This window comes from Salmo salar, chromosome 18, assembly GCF_965601325.2.
Source record: "Salmo salar chromosome 18, fSalSal1, whole genome shotgun sequence".
Lineage (NCBI taxonomy): Eukaryota > Metazoa > Chordata > Actinopteri > Salmoniformes > Salmonidae > Salmo > Salmo salar.
The window spans coordinates 3,865,796-3,878,967 of NC_138308.1; the positions used below are offsets into that span (position 1 = coordinate 3,865,796).

Below are 13,172 nucleotides of genomic sequence, written 5' to 3' on the forward strand. Positions count from 1 at the left end.
AGCTCTTAGGTGCCCAAAAGCCCTGTCCGCCTCAACCGACCACTGCAGACGTACAGGACCCCCCTTCAGCAGTGAGGTAATGGGAGCAGCCACCTGGCCAAAACCCAGATACATTTCCGGTAGTAATTGGTAAACCCTAAAAACCGCTGCACCTCCTTTACCGTGGTGGGAGTCGGCCAATTACGCACGGCTGAAATGCGGTCACTCTCCATCTTCACCCCTGAAGTGGAAATGCGATACCCTAGGAAGGAGATGGCCTGCTGAAAGAACAGGCATTTCTCAGCTTTGACGTACAGGTCATGCTACAACAGTCGTCCAAGTACCTTGCGCACCAAGGACACATACTCGGTGCGTGTAGCGGAGTATATCAGAATGTCATCGATATACACCACTACACCCTGCCCGTGCAAGTCCCTGAAAATCATGTCTACAAAGGATTGAAAGACAGATGGAGCATTCATCAACCCGTACGGCATGACGAGGTACTCATAATGCCCTGAGGTGGTACAAAACGCTGTCTTCTACTCGTCTCCCTCCCGGATACGCACCAGGTTGTACGCGCTCCTGAGATCCAGTTTAGTGAAGAAGCGTGCCCCGTGCATTGACTCAATCGCCGTGGCGATGAGAGGTAGCGGGTAACTGTACCTCACCGTGACTTGATTGAGACCTCGATAGTCAATGCTCGGGCGCAGACCTCCCTCCTTCTTCACAAAAAAGAAACTCGAGGAGGTGGGTGAAGTGGAGGACCGAATGTACCCCTGACGAAGGGATTCAGATACATATGTCTCCATAGCCGCCATCTCCACTTGCGACAGGGGATACACGTGACTCCTAGGAAGTGCAGCGTCTACCAGGAGATTTATCGCACAATCCCCCCCCCCTCCCGTCGATGGGGTGGTAATTGAGTCACCTTCTTTTTACAGAAGGCTAGAGCCAAATCAGCATATTCTGGTGGTAGCACCAACGGAAACCCCTACATACCTCCCCGAGCACTCTCAGGACCACCCCATGAGCGCCCTCTGTTGCCATGAAAGGGTGGGGTCATGATGAGCTAACCAGGGAAGGCCTAGTACCACGGGAAACGCAGGAGAGTCAATGAGGAAGAGACGGATTCTCTCCTCGTGACCCCCCTGCGTCACCATGGCCAGGGAGATGGTGGCTTCCCTGATTAGCCCGGTCCCTAATGGTCAACTATCCAGAGCGTGTCCCAGGCAAGGTCTAACCACAGGAATAATGGTGATCCCTAAACTTAAGGCGAACGCTCTGTCGATACAATTCCCAGCTGCGCCTTAATCGTCGAGCGCCTTATGCGGGGAAAACTCAGGGATACAAACAGGTGGACAACAGAGGACTCTGGATGAGAGTGATGCAGACTCACCTGGGGTTATGCCATTGTGCCCTGCTTGCTGCCTCGACTCCCAGAGGGACCAACCCTGCACCGACCGGCAGTGTGCCCTCTGCGGCCACAGTTGGTGCACGTGAAGGCCCCTCCTCCAGCCTCCCTAAGCGCAGCCCCTCCCAGCTCCATGGGCACCGGAGCGGGGGCGCTGGAAGATGGAACCGACAGAGCCCTCTCTGAACGTCCGCGGGTGACCAGTAGGTTATCCAACCGGATGGACAGATCCACCAGTTGGTCAAAAGTGATGGTGGCATCACTGCAGGCCAACTCCCATCGGACGTCCTCGCGCAGGCTGCGTCGGTAGTGCTCGATAAGAGCCCTGTCGTTCCATCCTGCTCCGGCGGCCAAGGTCCGGAATTCCAGGGCGAACTCCTGGGCGAACTCTTGGGCGCTCCTCGTCCCCTGCCTCAAGTGGAAGAGCCGTTCCCTCGAAGTGTTCCAACGCCACGTCTCCTTCTCCCCACACAGCGTGTGCCCACTCCAGAGCTCTCCCGAGAGGCATGAGACGAGGGCAGACACCCTCTCCCTTCCCGAGGGAGCTGGGTGAACGGTGGCCAGGTATAGGTCTAACTGCGTCCAAAATCCTCCAGCCACAGGTAAAAGTAATTAAGTGCGAAAACACTCACAAATATACAAATGTATGACAAATACATACAACGGGTCAAAATACGGTACTCGAGGGAAAAACCAGTCTGGTGCATAACTAAATACGTAACAAAACAATTTTACACAACGACATGGGGGAACAGAGGAATAAATACATGCAGTGTGATTAGGGAATGTAAACCAGGTGTGCAGGGAACAAGACATATCAAATGGAACAATGAAAAATGGAGTTGCGATGGCTAGAAAGCCAGTGAAGTCGACCGTCGAACGCCGCCCAAACAAGGAGAGGAGCCGACTTAGGCGGAAGTCGTGACACATACAGTGCATTCGGAAAGTTTTCAGCCCCCTTCCCTTCCACATTTTGTTACATTACATACAACTGTGACTACATGAAACTCTATTCCACATCAGGTAACAGATGCAAGCAGTAGAATCAGATTTTTAAAAAACGGATTAAAATGCACCTTATGGAACATGCAGGACTGTGAAGCAACACAAACATGCACACATGCATGGATTTTGTGTTGTAGATACACTACTGTTCAAAAGTTTGGGGTCACTTAAATATCCTTGTTTTTGAAAGCAAAGCAACATTTTTACCCATTTAAAATAACATAGAATTGATCAGAAATACAGTGTAGACATTGTTATTGTTGCAAATGACTATTGTAGCTGGAAACGGCCGATTTTTTTATGGAATATCTACATAGGCGTACAGAGGCCCATTATCAGCAACCATCACTCCTGAGTTCCAATGGCACGTTGTGTTAGCTAATCCAAGTTTTTCATTTTAAAAGACTAATTGATCATTAGAAAACCCTTTTGCATTTGTTAGCACAGCTGAAAACTGATTAAAGAAGCAATAAAACTGGCCTTCTTTAGACTAGTTGAGTATCTGGAGCATCAGCGTTTGTGGGTTCGCTCACAGGCTCAAAATGGCCAGAAACGAAGACCTTTCTTCTGAAACTTGTCAGTCTATTCTTGTTCTGAGAAATGAAGTCTATTCTATGCAAGAAACTGAAGATCTCGTACAATGCTGTGTTACTCGCTTCACAGAACAGCGCAAACTAACTCTAACCAGAATAGAAAGAGGCGTGGGAGGCCCCGGTGCACAACTGAGCAAGAGGACAAGTACATTAGAGTCTAGTTTGAGAAACAGATGCCTCATAAGTCCTCAACTGGCTGCTTCATGAAATAGTACCCGCAAAACACCAGTTTCAATGTCAACAGTGAAGAGGTGACTCCGGGATGCTGGCCTTCTAGGCGGAGTTGCAAAGAAAAATCAGTTTCTCAGGTTGGCCAATAAAAAGAAAAGATTAGGATGGGCAAAAGAACACACACTGGACAGAGGAAGATTGGAAAAAAGTGTTATGGACAGACGAATCTAAGTTTGAGGTGCTCAAATCACAAAGAAGAACATTCGTGAGATGCAGAAAAAAATTAAAGATGCTGGAGGAGTGCTTGACACCATCTGTCAAGCATGGTGGTGGCAATGTGATGGTCTGGTGGTGCTTTGGTGGTGGTAAAGTGGGAGATTTATACAGGGTAAAAGGGATCTTGAAGAAGGAAGGCTATCACTTCATTTTGCAATGCCATACCCTGTGGACGGCGCTTAATTGGAGCCAATTTCCTCCTACAACAGGACAATGGAGCTGTGCTTTGCGTCAAACTATGCAATAACAATTTAGGGAAGAAGCTGGTATTCTGTCTATAATCGATTTGCCAGCACAGTCACTGAATCTCAACCCTATTGAGCTGTTGTGGGGGCAGCTTGACCGTATGGTACGTAAGAAGTGCCCATCATGCCAATCCAACTTGTGGGAGGTGCTTCAGGAAGTGTGGGGTGAAATCTCTTCAGATTCCCTCAATAAATTGGCAACTAGAATGCCAAAGGTCTGCAAGGCTGTAATTGCTGCAAATTGAGGATTCTTTGACGAAAGCAAATTTTGAAGGACACAATTATTATTTCCATTAATAATCATTGTTTATAACCTTGTCAATGTATTGACTGTATTTCCTATTCATTTTGCAACTCATTTCATTTATGTTTTCATGGAAAACAAGCAAAATTCTAAGTGACCCCAAACTTTTGAACGGTAGTGTATGTGGTCGTGGGGTATGGGCCTGAGGGCACATACTTAGTGTGTTGTGAATTCTGTAATGAATGTATTGTAATCTTTAAAAATATATATATAACTGCCTTAACTGCCAAGAGTTGGCAGCAGCTAATGGGGATCCATAATAAATACAAATACAGCAGTGTTCTAAAATGTGTTAAATAAATTATGTATTAAAAATACAAAACAGAAATACCTTATTTACATAAGTATTCAGACCCTTTGCTATGAGACTTGAAATGTTGCTGTTTCCATTGATTGTCTTTGTTTCTTCAACTTGATTGAAGTCCACCTGTGGTAAATGAAATTGATTGGACATGAGTTGGAAAGGCACACACCTGTCTATATAAAGTCCCACAGTTGACAGTGCATGTCAGAGCAAAAACCAAGCCATGAGGTAGAATGAATTGTCCGTAGAGCTCCGAGACAGGATTGTGTCGAGGCACACATCTGGGGAGGGGTACCAAAACATTTCTGCAGTATTGAAGGTCCCCAAGAACACAGTGGCCTCCATTCTTAAATGAATGAAGTTTGGAACCACCAAGACTCTTCCTAGAGCTGACCGCCCAACTGAGCAATCGGGGGAGAAGGGGTGACCAAGTACCCAATGTTCACTCTGACAGAGCTATAGAGTTCCAGAAGGACAACTATCTCTGCAGCACTCCACCAATCAGGCCTTTATGGTAGAGTGGCCAAATGGAAGCCACTCCTCAGTATAAGGTACATGACAGCCCGCTTGGACTTTGCCAAAAGGCACCTAAATGACTCTCAGACCATGAGAAACAAGATTCTCTGGTCTGATGAAACCAAGATTGAACTTTTTGGCCTGAATGAGAGAACTTAACGTCTGGAGGAAACCTGGCACCATCCCTAAGATGTTTGAGTTAATTTTTACAGGGAGAGTGCACATTACTCAACGTTTCAGTAGAGGTGCCATGTTTTAGCCAGCACGCTAATTTTCAACCACAATCCCTGGGCAGGTTATTAAAAACAATTACAATAACAATACAGACAATCAATGAGCAGTGAGCACACGCAGAGCAACATAGGACACGCAAGACGTAACATGCAGACAGAGCAACATAGCACAAAAACTAATAAGACAAAATCCATAAAAGAAACAAAGTGTTTCCACACCTCACAAGCTACAGACTACAAGTGAAGCGTGGTGGCAGCATCATGCTGTGGGGATCAGCGGCAGGGACTGGGTGACTAGTTAGGATCGATGGAAAGATGAACTGAGCAAAGTACAGAGAGATCCTTGATGAAATCCTGTTCTAGAGCGCTCAGGACCTCAGACTGGGGCGGAGATTCACCTTCCAACAGGACAACGACCTTAAGCACACAGCCAAAACAACGCAGCTTTGGCTTTGGGACAAGCCTCTGAATGTTCTTAAGTGGCCGGACTTGAACCCGATCGAACACCTCTGGAGAGACCTTAAAATAGCTGTGCAGCAACGCTCCCCATCCAGCCTGACAGAGCTTGAGAGGATCTGCAGAGAAGAATGGGAGAAACTCCCGAAGTACAGTTGTGCCAAGCTTGTAGCATCATACCCAAGAAGACTCGAGGCTGTAATCACTGCCAAAGGTACTTCAACAAAGTACTGAGTAAAGGTTCTGCATACTTACGTAAATATGATATTTCAGTGTTTTATTTTTAATACATTTGCAACAATTTTCTTAACAGTTTTTGCTTTGTCGTTATGGGGTCTTGTGTGTAGATTGATGAGGAAAAATATACTATTTAACCAATTTTATAAGGCTGTAGCCTAACAATATATGAAGAAAGTCAAGCGGTCTAAATACTTTCCGAACGAACTGAGGGCTAGTGATTTTGCTGTTCGTTTCGTAATATCTTCAATGTGCGCCTCGGAATTCGATAAGGAGGCGCACCGTTACATCCCCGATATGTCTGTCTTCACTTGTACTTTGGAGCTGTGATGCCTGTGAGAAGTACCGATCACATGACGTGCATTGACTAAGTATTGAGATATCTGAGAGAGCAATGTAAATGAAAGGTGCTTCGGAGCACGGCTATTGGCAGCCAGGAGAAGGGAATTCTAACTTTTCTTTAGGGGGCATTACGGCCACACAAGGGGGCCGTCGATACTGCCGGTGAATTCTAGGCCTGCCGCACACTATTGCTTCGATTTATATACAATTAGTAATTGTATTAATAATGTTCATGTGCCTCCATCAGTAACAGTTTTATTGGGGGGCAAATTCAGAAATTGATGGGACAGTTAGACGTAGAAATCTGACTTAAGGGAAGTTAGGATTTGCTCCTATGATTATAACTGTATACGTCTCTTTGTCTGTCCACAGGTACCAGTAATGGGTCAGTTCTGGTCTATAACCTCACCAGTGGTCTTCTGCACAAGGACCTGAGTGTCCACTCCTGTGAAGTCAAGTGAGTAACATCACCCACTTCCCTAGTGTGGTGTCTCAAATCAAGGACTGTCCACTCATCATTGTCCACTCATGGCTCTGCCCAAGACACCCACTGAGCCATTTTATAATCACCTACTTACAACTCACTTTCATCACAAATGCCACCATTCATTTAGCTGTGATTTGCGTCTCCTCCCACCTACTTCGGTGCAGATTTAATAACATGCGGTGTTGGCATTAGACAGGCTATTTAAGTCTGGTGGGCTCAAACTCAATAGGCTCTCCAAACATTCCATTCCGTTGACCTCCACCATCAACATATATAGGACTGATGACTTAGAAATCCCCTCATTCCATTCAGTAATGGCTGAATCCTAACTTCCACTTAAGTCGAATTTTCAGTTTGTCTCCCATTGACATCAATGCATAACTTTGTGAAAATTAAGTGTAAGTTAGAATTAGCTTCTAAGGAAGCTGAAATAGTGTCTTGGACCACTCTTTGGCTCCTCTACCCTCAGTCCCTGTCCATCTATTGTGTAGGTTAACTGTGCTAAAAAGTCACGACACTGCAAAAAGGTCCGTTTAACTGTCAGGGAGTGAATATCAACAAAGAGCAAACTTTGCGTCATCAATTACCATTCTCTAATGAGCTCAAACTAAATACTGTGATTAATTAAGTGCAAGATTGAATATATTATGTCATTCAGAAATTGATTGGGATCAAACAGCCATTCATCCTCAGATGGCCAGACACTTCTTAACACTAGAACCGCTGGGTGTCGATGGACCCCCCACCCCCCTCGTCATTCTGACTACATCATTCTAACAGTGTAATTAATATATTTCATATATGTGACTTACCACATAGATTCGGTCTTATATATCATACACTGCATTTTTGAGGAACAGTGGGGAAAGTAATTCTGCTTTGAAAGTTGATAAACTTGTAAGCTCACTTGTAAGCTCACTTTTGGTACCTACTTGAGAGTTCTCCTTTGTCTACACCATTCAGCATTATTCACACCTTCTTAAGGTTAAGCAAGCCCCATCCATCTCTTTAAGGATTCAAATGTGAAGTCATGTGCTAAACAGTGAGTAGTGTAGTAAAGAATAAGACTAAAAGTGGTAGTAGCCTACAATACAAAAATATTCCAGGCAACCAGAAAGTGTCCAGATGAAAATATTTTATAAATATTAGATAACACTTACCCAGACACACTTGTCTGTATTGATGGGTCATGTGAAAGAAATGCTAAATTGTCACACTTGAGTGTAAAGATACCTTAATAGAAAATGACTGAAGTAAAAGTCACCAAGTAAAATACTACTTGAGCAAAATTCAAAAAGGTTTTGGTTTTTAAAAAGTATCAAAAGTAAATGGAACTGCTAAAATGTACTTAAGTATCAAAAGTAAAAGTATAAATCATTTCAAATTCCTTATATTAAACCAGACGGCCCAATTATTTTTTTATTTTTTTTATTGATGATAGCAAGGGGCACACCAACACTCAGACATAATTTACAAACAAAGCATTTGTGTTTAGTGAGTCTGCCAGATCAAATGCAGTAGGGATGCTCTCTTGAAGTTTGTGAATTGGACAATTTTCCTGTCAAAATGTAATGAGTACTTTTGGGTGTCAGGGAAAATGTATGGAGTTAACAGTACATTATTTTCTTTCGGAATGTGGTGAAGTAAAAGTAGTCAAAAATATAAATAGTAAAGTAATGTACAGATACCCCAAAAAAATACTTAAGTAGTACTTTACACCACTGCCCAAATGCCTTCACACCAGTACATTAGCATATTTTATATACTGTTACACACGCACTTATCACATAGTATTCCATACATAAGTTAAGACCATGCAACCTGAGTGAGGTGCTGTTGGGTTCTGAGAATATGAAAATATACTTATTCATGTCACTGATGGAGTGCTAAGGTTTAGAGTGTCTATACCAGAAGTTAAGGGTTATAGGAGAAAGGTATATAGTGGGTGCAACTACGCTTGGAATGTGTTGAGTGCAGGGAAGCGATTACATGTGGCAGGCATTGATAAGGGGAGACAGGTGGCGATCTTAGAAACTAACAATGTCACTGAGGGAGTGAGGGTAATGTATAACGTTTACATTATGTCAGAATATGTTATTGTTAGACGTCAGGGATACTCTGGGAGGAGAAGAGACAGTCTGGTATCAATAACCATGACAGCCTTGAGTTGGGGAGGATTGATCACTTTGGGGTAGAGGTCAGGTTAGATGAAGTGAGGAAGAACAGATATCACTAAGGTTCTGTCTAGCAACAGAGATGCATTGGCTGTTCAGTTGTAGAGGAGGAGACTCAGCCTAGGAGAAAGGGTTAAATATCAGTGCTTATGTGAAATGTCGGTTGTCTGGATTACAGCTGTATCGACCCTTTGGGAGGAATTAAACTTGGTTAAGTTTCTCTAGTGTCCGAGTTATTTACTCAAAATTAGAACCTAACAGTGCACATGTACAGTACATAAACAGATGCATATGCCGTATATTTATGTGGTGGATACTTGATACGGTCACATGATATTGTTGTGGTATATCACAAAATCATGTTACGACCACACATATCAATATTAATTTTGTATATCAATATTTTGCTAAGTCTTGCTAAGTGGATGGGTCTCTACAGAAGGTGTAAATGGTACAGCCAAATGGTTACTTGCATAGTAGCAATATCAGAAATGGTGTCAATATAAATAAAATAATATACTGTATGTATACAAAAAATATAAATAATGATCGTAATAGACAAGGTAATTATATGCATACAATCAGGTGTAAAGTGGTTGAGCGGCAGGATAAAAAAATAGTAGCAACAACGTATGACGTGTGTGTGTTAGCCGAGTCATTTGAATAGAGGCACTGTAGATAGTGCTGATGACTGGTCCGTCAGAACCACGCATGAACAAGGGAATCTATATCCGGAGAGCATGTTTCTGTCCTGAACTTGACTTTAGTGCAGGGCATGTGATGTCCATAGCCTCTTCTACGCAAAACTGATCTGATCTTCTCAAAAGAGAAGATTGTCTAGCTGTGTCCAGTCCAGGTGGTGCTTGTACAGGCAGACCATCTATGGAAGGAAGGATGTCAGCTTTGCGCAGCAGCTGAAACCTGGTCCCGACTGAGTCCAAACGCTCCTTGGTGACAACAACACCAGGTTCCAGAGCATCGAAGCTGTAAAACAGGAAATAACAAAAAAAATTGAAGACATTACAACCTTGCACATCAATACACCTCCCAAGTTTAGATAAGAATAACCTCATGCAAAGCAATGAACATTATATTCACCTGAAGTGCTGGTACTGCTTGATCTGTGGTAGTGGCCTGAAGTACAGAGTCAGGTGTTGTTGCCAGCCATAGCTTTCCATCAGCACTGTACCATCCTCCAGTCCAACCACCCCTTTCACAGTGCTGTCCTTCACAACACCAGCCGTCTCAGAAAAAGTGTTCACTCTGGTCTTTCTGAAGAGCTGCTTGATGAGGCCAAAGCACCAGTCGGGGGCAAACTTGGTGTGGCCTGTGATCAGGAAGTGATGGTCCAGACTGTGATGGTGCTTGTGCATGGTCCGCCTTGCACAATACCAGAGCACAAACTTGTTCTCTTTTTGGCCACTGCAGTTATCAAAATTCAGGTCCACAGGTGTTTCCCCAACTCTGTAGTTGGTGAAGAAATGGTGCATGTAGTTGATGACTACACTGCTGCCTTTGCTGGATGACATGCCTTCATCAACCAAGTAGTTGACTTGTGGTATTCCTTCAGAGCAGACTCTAAACAAGCCACACTTGCGAGGAGTTAAAAAGTAGATGGGACCTGGCTGCGTAGGTTCAGAAAGATGGATAGTGCACCTGCAAACAACAAAATAACATTAAGATAAATTACAATTAATTCTCACCCCTGTCAATCTGTCTTTACACAGCTCAGTGAAAGGTATTTGCCTGCCTCCCATATATATATTATTTTTTGTGTATATCTATACATCCATCTATGTCCTTAATTGGTATAGCAAATTGTTACTTGTTGAGCAAAATCAAAGCTTGCTGGTTCAGTAGGGCCCCCAGAGACAAATTCAAGTCTTGAGAGGTGGTCTTGCAGTCAGCAACCATCTTCTGGTAGACAGACCGCTCACTCTGAACAAGCAAGATATGCTGCTCTTGCTTCTTCAGCTTGGCTTACTTAACCTCTTACATCTAGACGTTCCGCTAGCGGAACACCTGCTCCAATATCCAATGATGGGCGTGGCGCGAAATACAAACTCCTCTAAAATACAAAAACTTCAATTTTTCAAACATATGACTATTTCACAGCATTTTAAAGATAAGACTCTCCTTTATCTAACCACACTGTCCGATTTCAAAAAGGCTTTACAACGAAAGCAAAACATTAGATTATGTCAGCAGAGTACCAAGCCAGAAATAATCAGACACCCATTTTTCAAGCTAGCATATAATGTCACAAAAACCCAGAAGACAGCTAAATGCAGCACTAACCTTTTATTGTCTTCATCAGATGACAACCCTAGGACATTATGTTATACAATACATGCATGTTTTGTTCAATCAAGTTCATATTTATATCAAAAAACAGCTTTATACATTAGCATGTGACGTTCAGAACTAGCATACCCCCCGCAAACTTCCGGGGAATTCGCTAACATTTAACTAAATTACTCACGATAAATGTTCACAAAAAGCATAACAATTATTTTAAGAATTATAGATACAGACCTCCTCTATGCACTCGATATGTCCGATTTTAAAATAGCTTTTTGGTGAAAGCACATTTTGCAATATTCTAAGTACATAGCCCAGGCATCACGGGCTAGCTATTTAGACACCCGGCAAGTTTAGCACTCACCAATATCAGCTTTACTATTATAAAAGTTTCATTACCTTTTGTTGTCTTCGTCAGAATGCACTCCCAGGACTGCTACTTCAATAACAAATGTTGGTTTGGTCCAAAATAATCCATCGTTATATCCGAATAGCGGCGTTTTGTTCGTGCGTTCCAGACACTATCCGAAATGGTAAAGAAGGGTCGTGCGCATGGCGCAATTCGTGACAAAGAAATTCTAAATATTCCATTACCGTACTTCAAAGCATGTCAACCGCTGTTTAAAATCAATTTTTACGCCATTTTTCTCGTAGAAAAGCGATAATATTCCGACAGGGAATCTCCTTTTCGGCAAACAGAGGAAAAAATCACAAAGGCGGGGGCGGTCGGGTCACGCGCCTAAGCCCAGAGTCCCTTGATCGGCCACTTGAGAAAGGCGATAATGTGTTTCAGCCTGGGGCTGGGATGACGACATTCAGGTTTTTCCCGGGCTCTGAGCGCCTATGGACGACGTAGGAAGTGTCACGTTAGAGCAGAGATCCTTAGTAAAAGATAGAGATGGAAAAGAAGTTCAAGAAATGGTCAGACAGGCCACTTCCTGTAAAGGAATCTCTCAGGTTTTGACCTGCCATTTGAGTTCTGTTATACTCACAGACACCATTCAAACAGTTTTAGAAACTTTAGGGTGTTTTCTATCCATATGTAATAAGTATATGCATATTCTAGTTACTGGGTAGGAGTGGTAACCAGATTAAATCGGGTATGTTTTTTTATCCAGCCGTGAAAATACTGCCCCCTAGCCATAACAGGTTAACCTCTTGACGGTCGCCTAGGATAGGGGGCGCTACAGCGATTTTTGAAAAACAATTGTGCCCATTTTAAACGGCCTCCTACTCAAACTCAGAAGCTAGGATATGCATATAATTAATACTTGTGGATAGAAAACACCCTAAAGTTTCTAAAACTGTTTGAATGGTGTCTGTGAGTATAACAGAACTCATATGGCAGTCAAAACCCCGAGACAGATCGTAACAGGATGTGGAATTCTGAATTGCGGACTCAACTTCATCACTTTGCCTATAAATCACACCGTGAGCTATGGTTCATTGAGAACTTCCTATTGCTTCCACTAGATGTCCCCAGTCTTTACAAAGTGGTTTGAGCCTTCTACTGTGAAAACTGACAGAATGAGAGTCTGTGGAAAGTGGTCACATGGAGACGGCCATCACCATTATGACGCCAGCGCCCCTGGCTACCCTCCCCTTTCGAAACGTTTCGAAAGACATTGCAACCGTCCCCCTTGAATCTTATTGGAGCTCTGGTTGAAAAAGGCCCTAAAGATTTATGTTATACAACGTTTGACATGTTTGAACGAACCTACATTTTTTTTTAAAATGCATTTTGTTGAGAGAGAAGTCCCGTGAACGACGGTACTTTTGGAGCAGCCTTCAGAACGCGCTAACAACAACAAGCAATTGGGACATAAAGGATTAACTTTTTCGAACGAAAATACATTTGTTGTGGACCTGGGATACCTGGAAGTGCCTTCTGATGAAGATAATCAAAGGTAAGGGATTATTGACAATAGTATACAAGAGTGGATTTGATATGCGATTGTTCCAAGATGGCGCTGACCTGTAACAGTAGCCTATTTTTTCTGAGTATCGCATCCCCTTTTATCGCAAAGTGTGATTACCCAGTAAAGTTATTTTTAAATCTGGCATTGCAGGTGCTTTCAAGAGATGCTAATCTATAAATCTTAGAATGACAATATTACATTTAAAAAATGTTTTCG

The 13,172-nt window shown here is 43.2% G+C and overlaps 1 protein-coding gene across 2 annotated transcripts in view; it reads left to right on the top strand.

Moving 5' to 3' along the window:
* The window catches only part of wdr11 (WD repeat domain 11), a 236,000-nt gene that overhangs the window by 130,220 nt on the left and 92,608 nt on the right, over positions 1-13,172 (top strand). For both annotated transcript variants that reach the window (XM_014154429.3, XM_014154430.3), the window contains exon 11: positions 6,448-6,532. In XM_014154429.3, the coding sequence (XP_014009904.1) occupies positions 6,448-6,532 (85 nt within the window). The remainder of the gene's footprint in view (positions 1-6,447; positions 6,533-13,172) is intronic.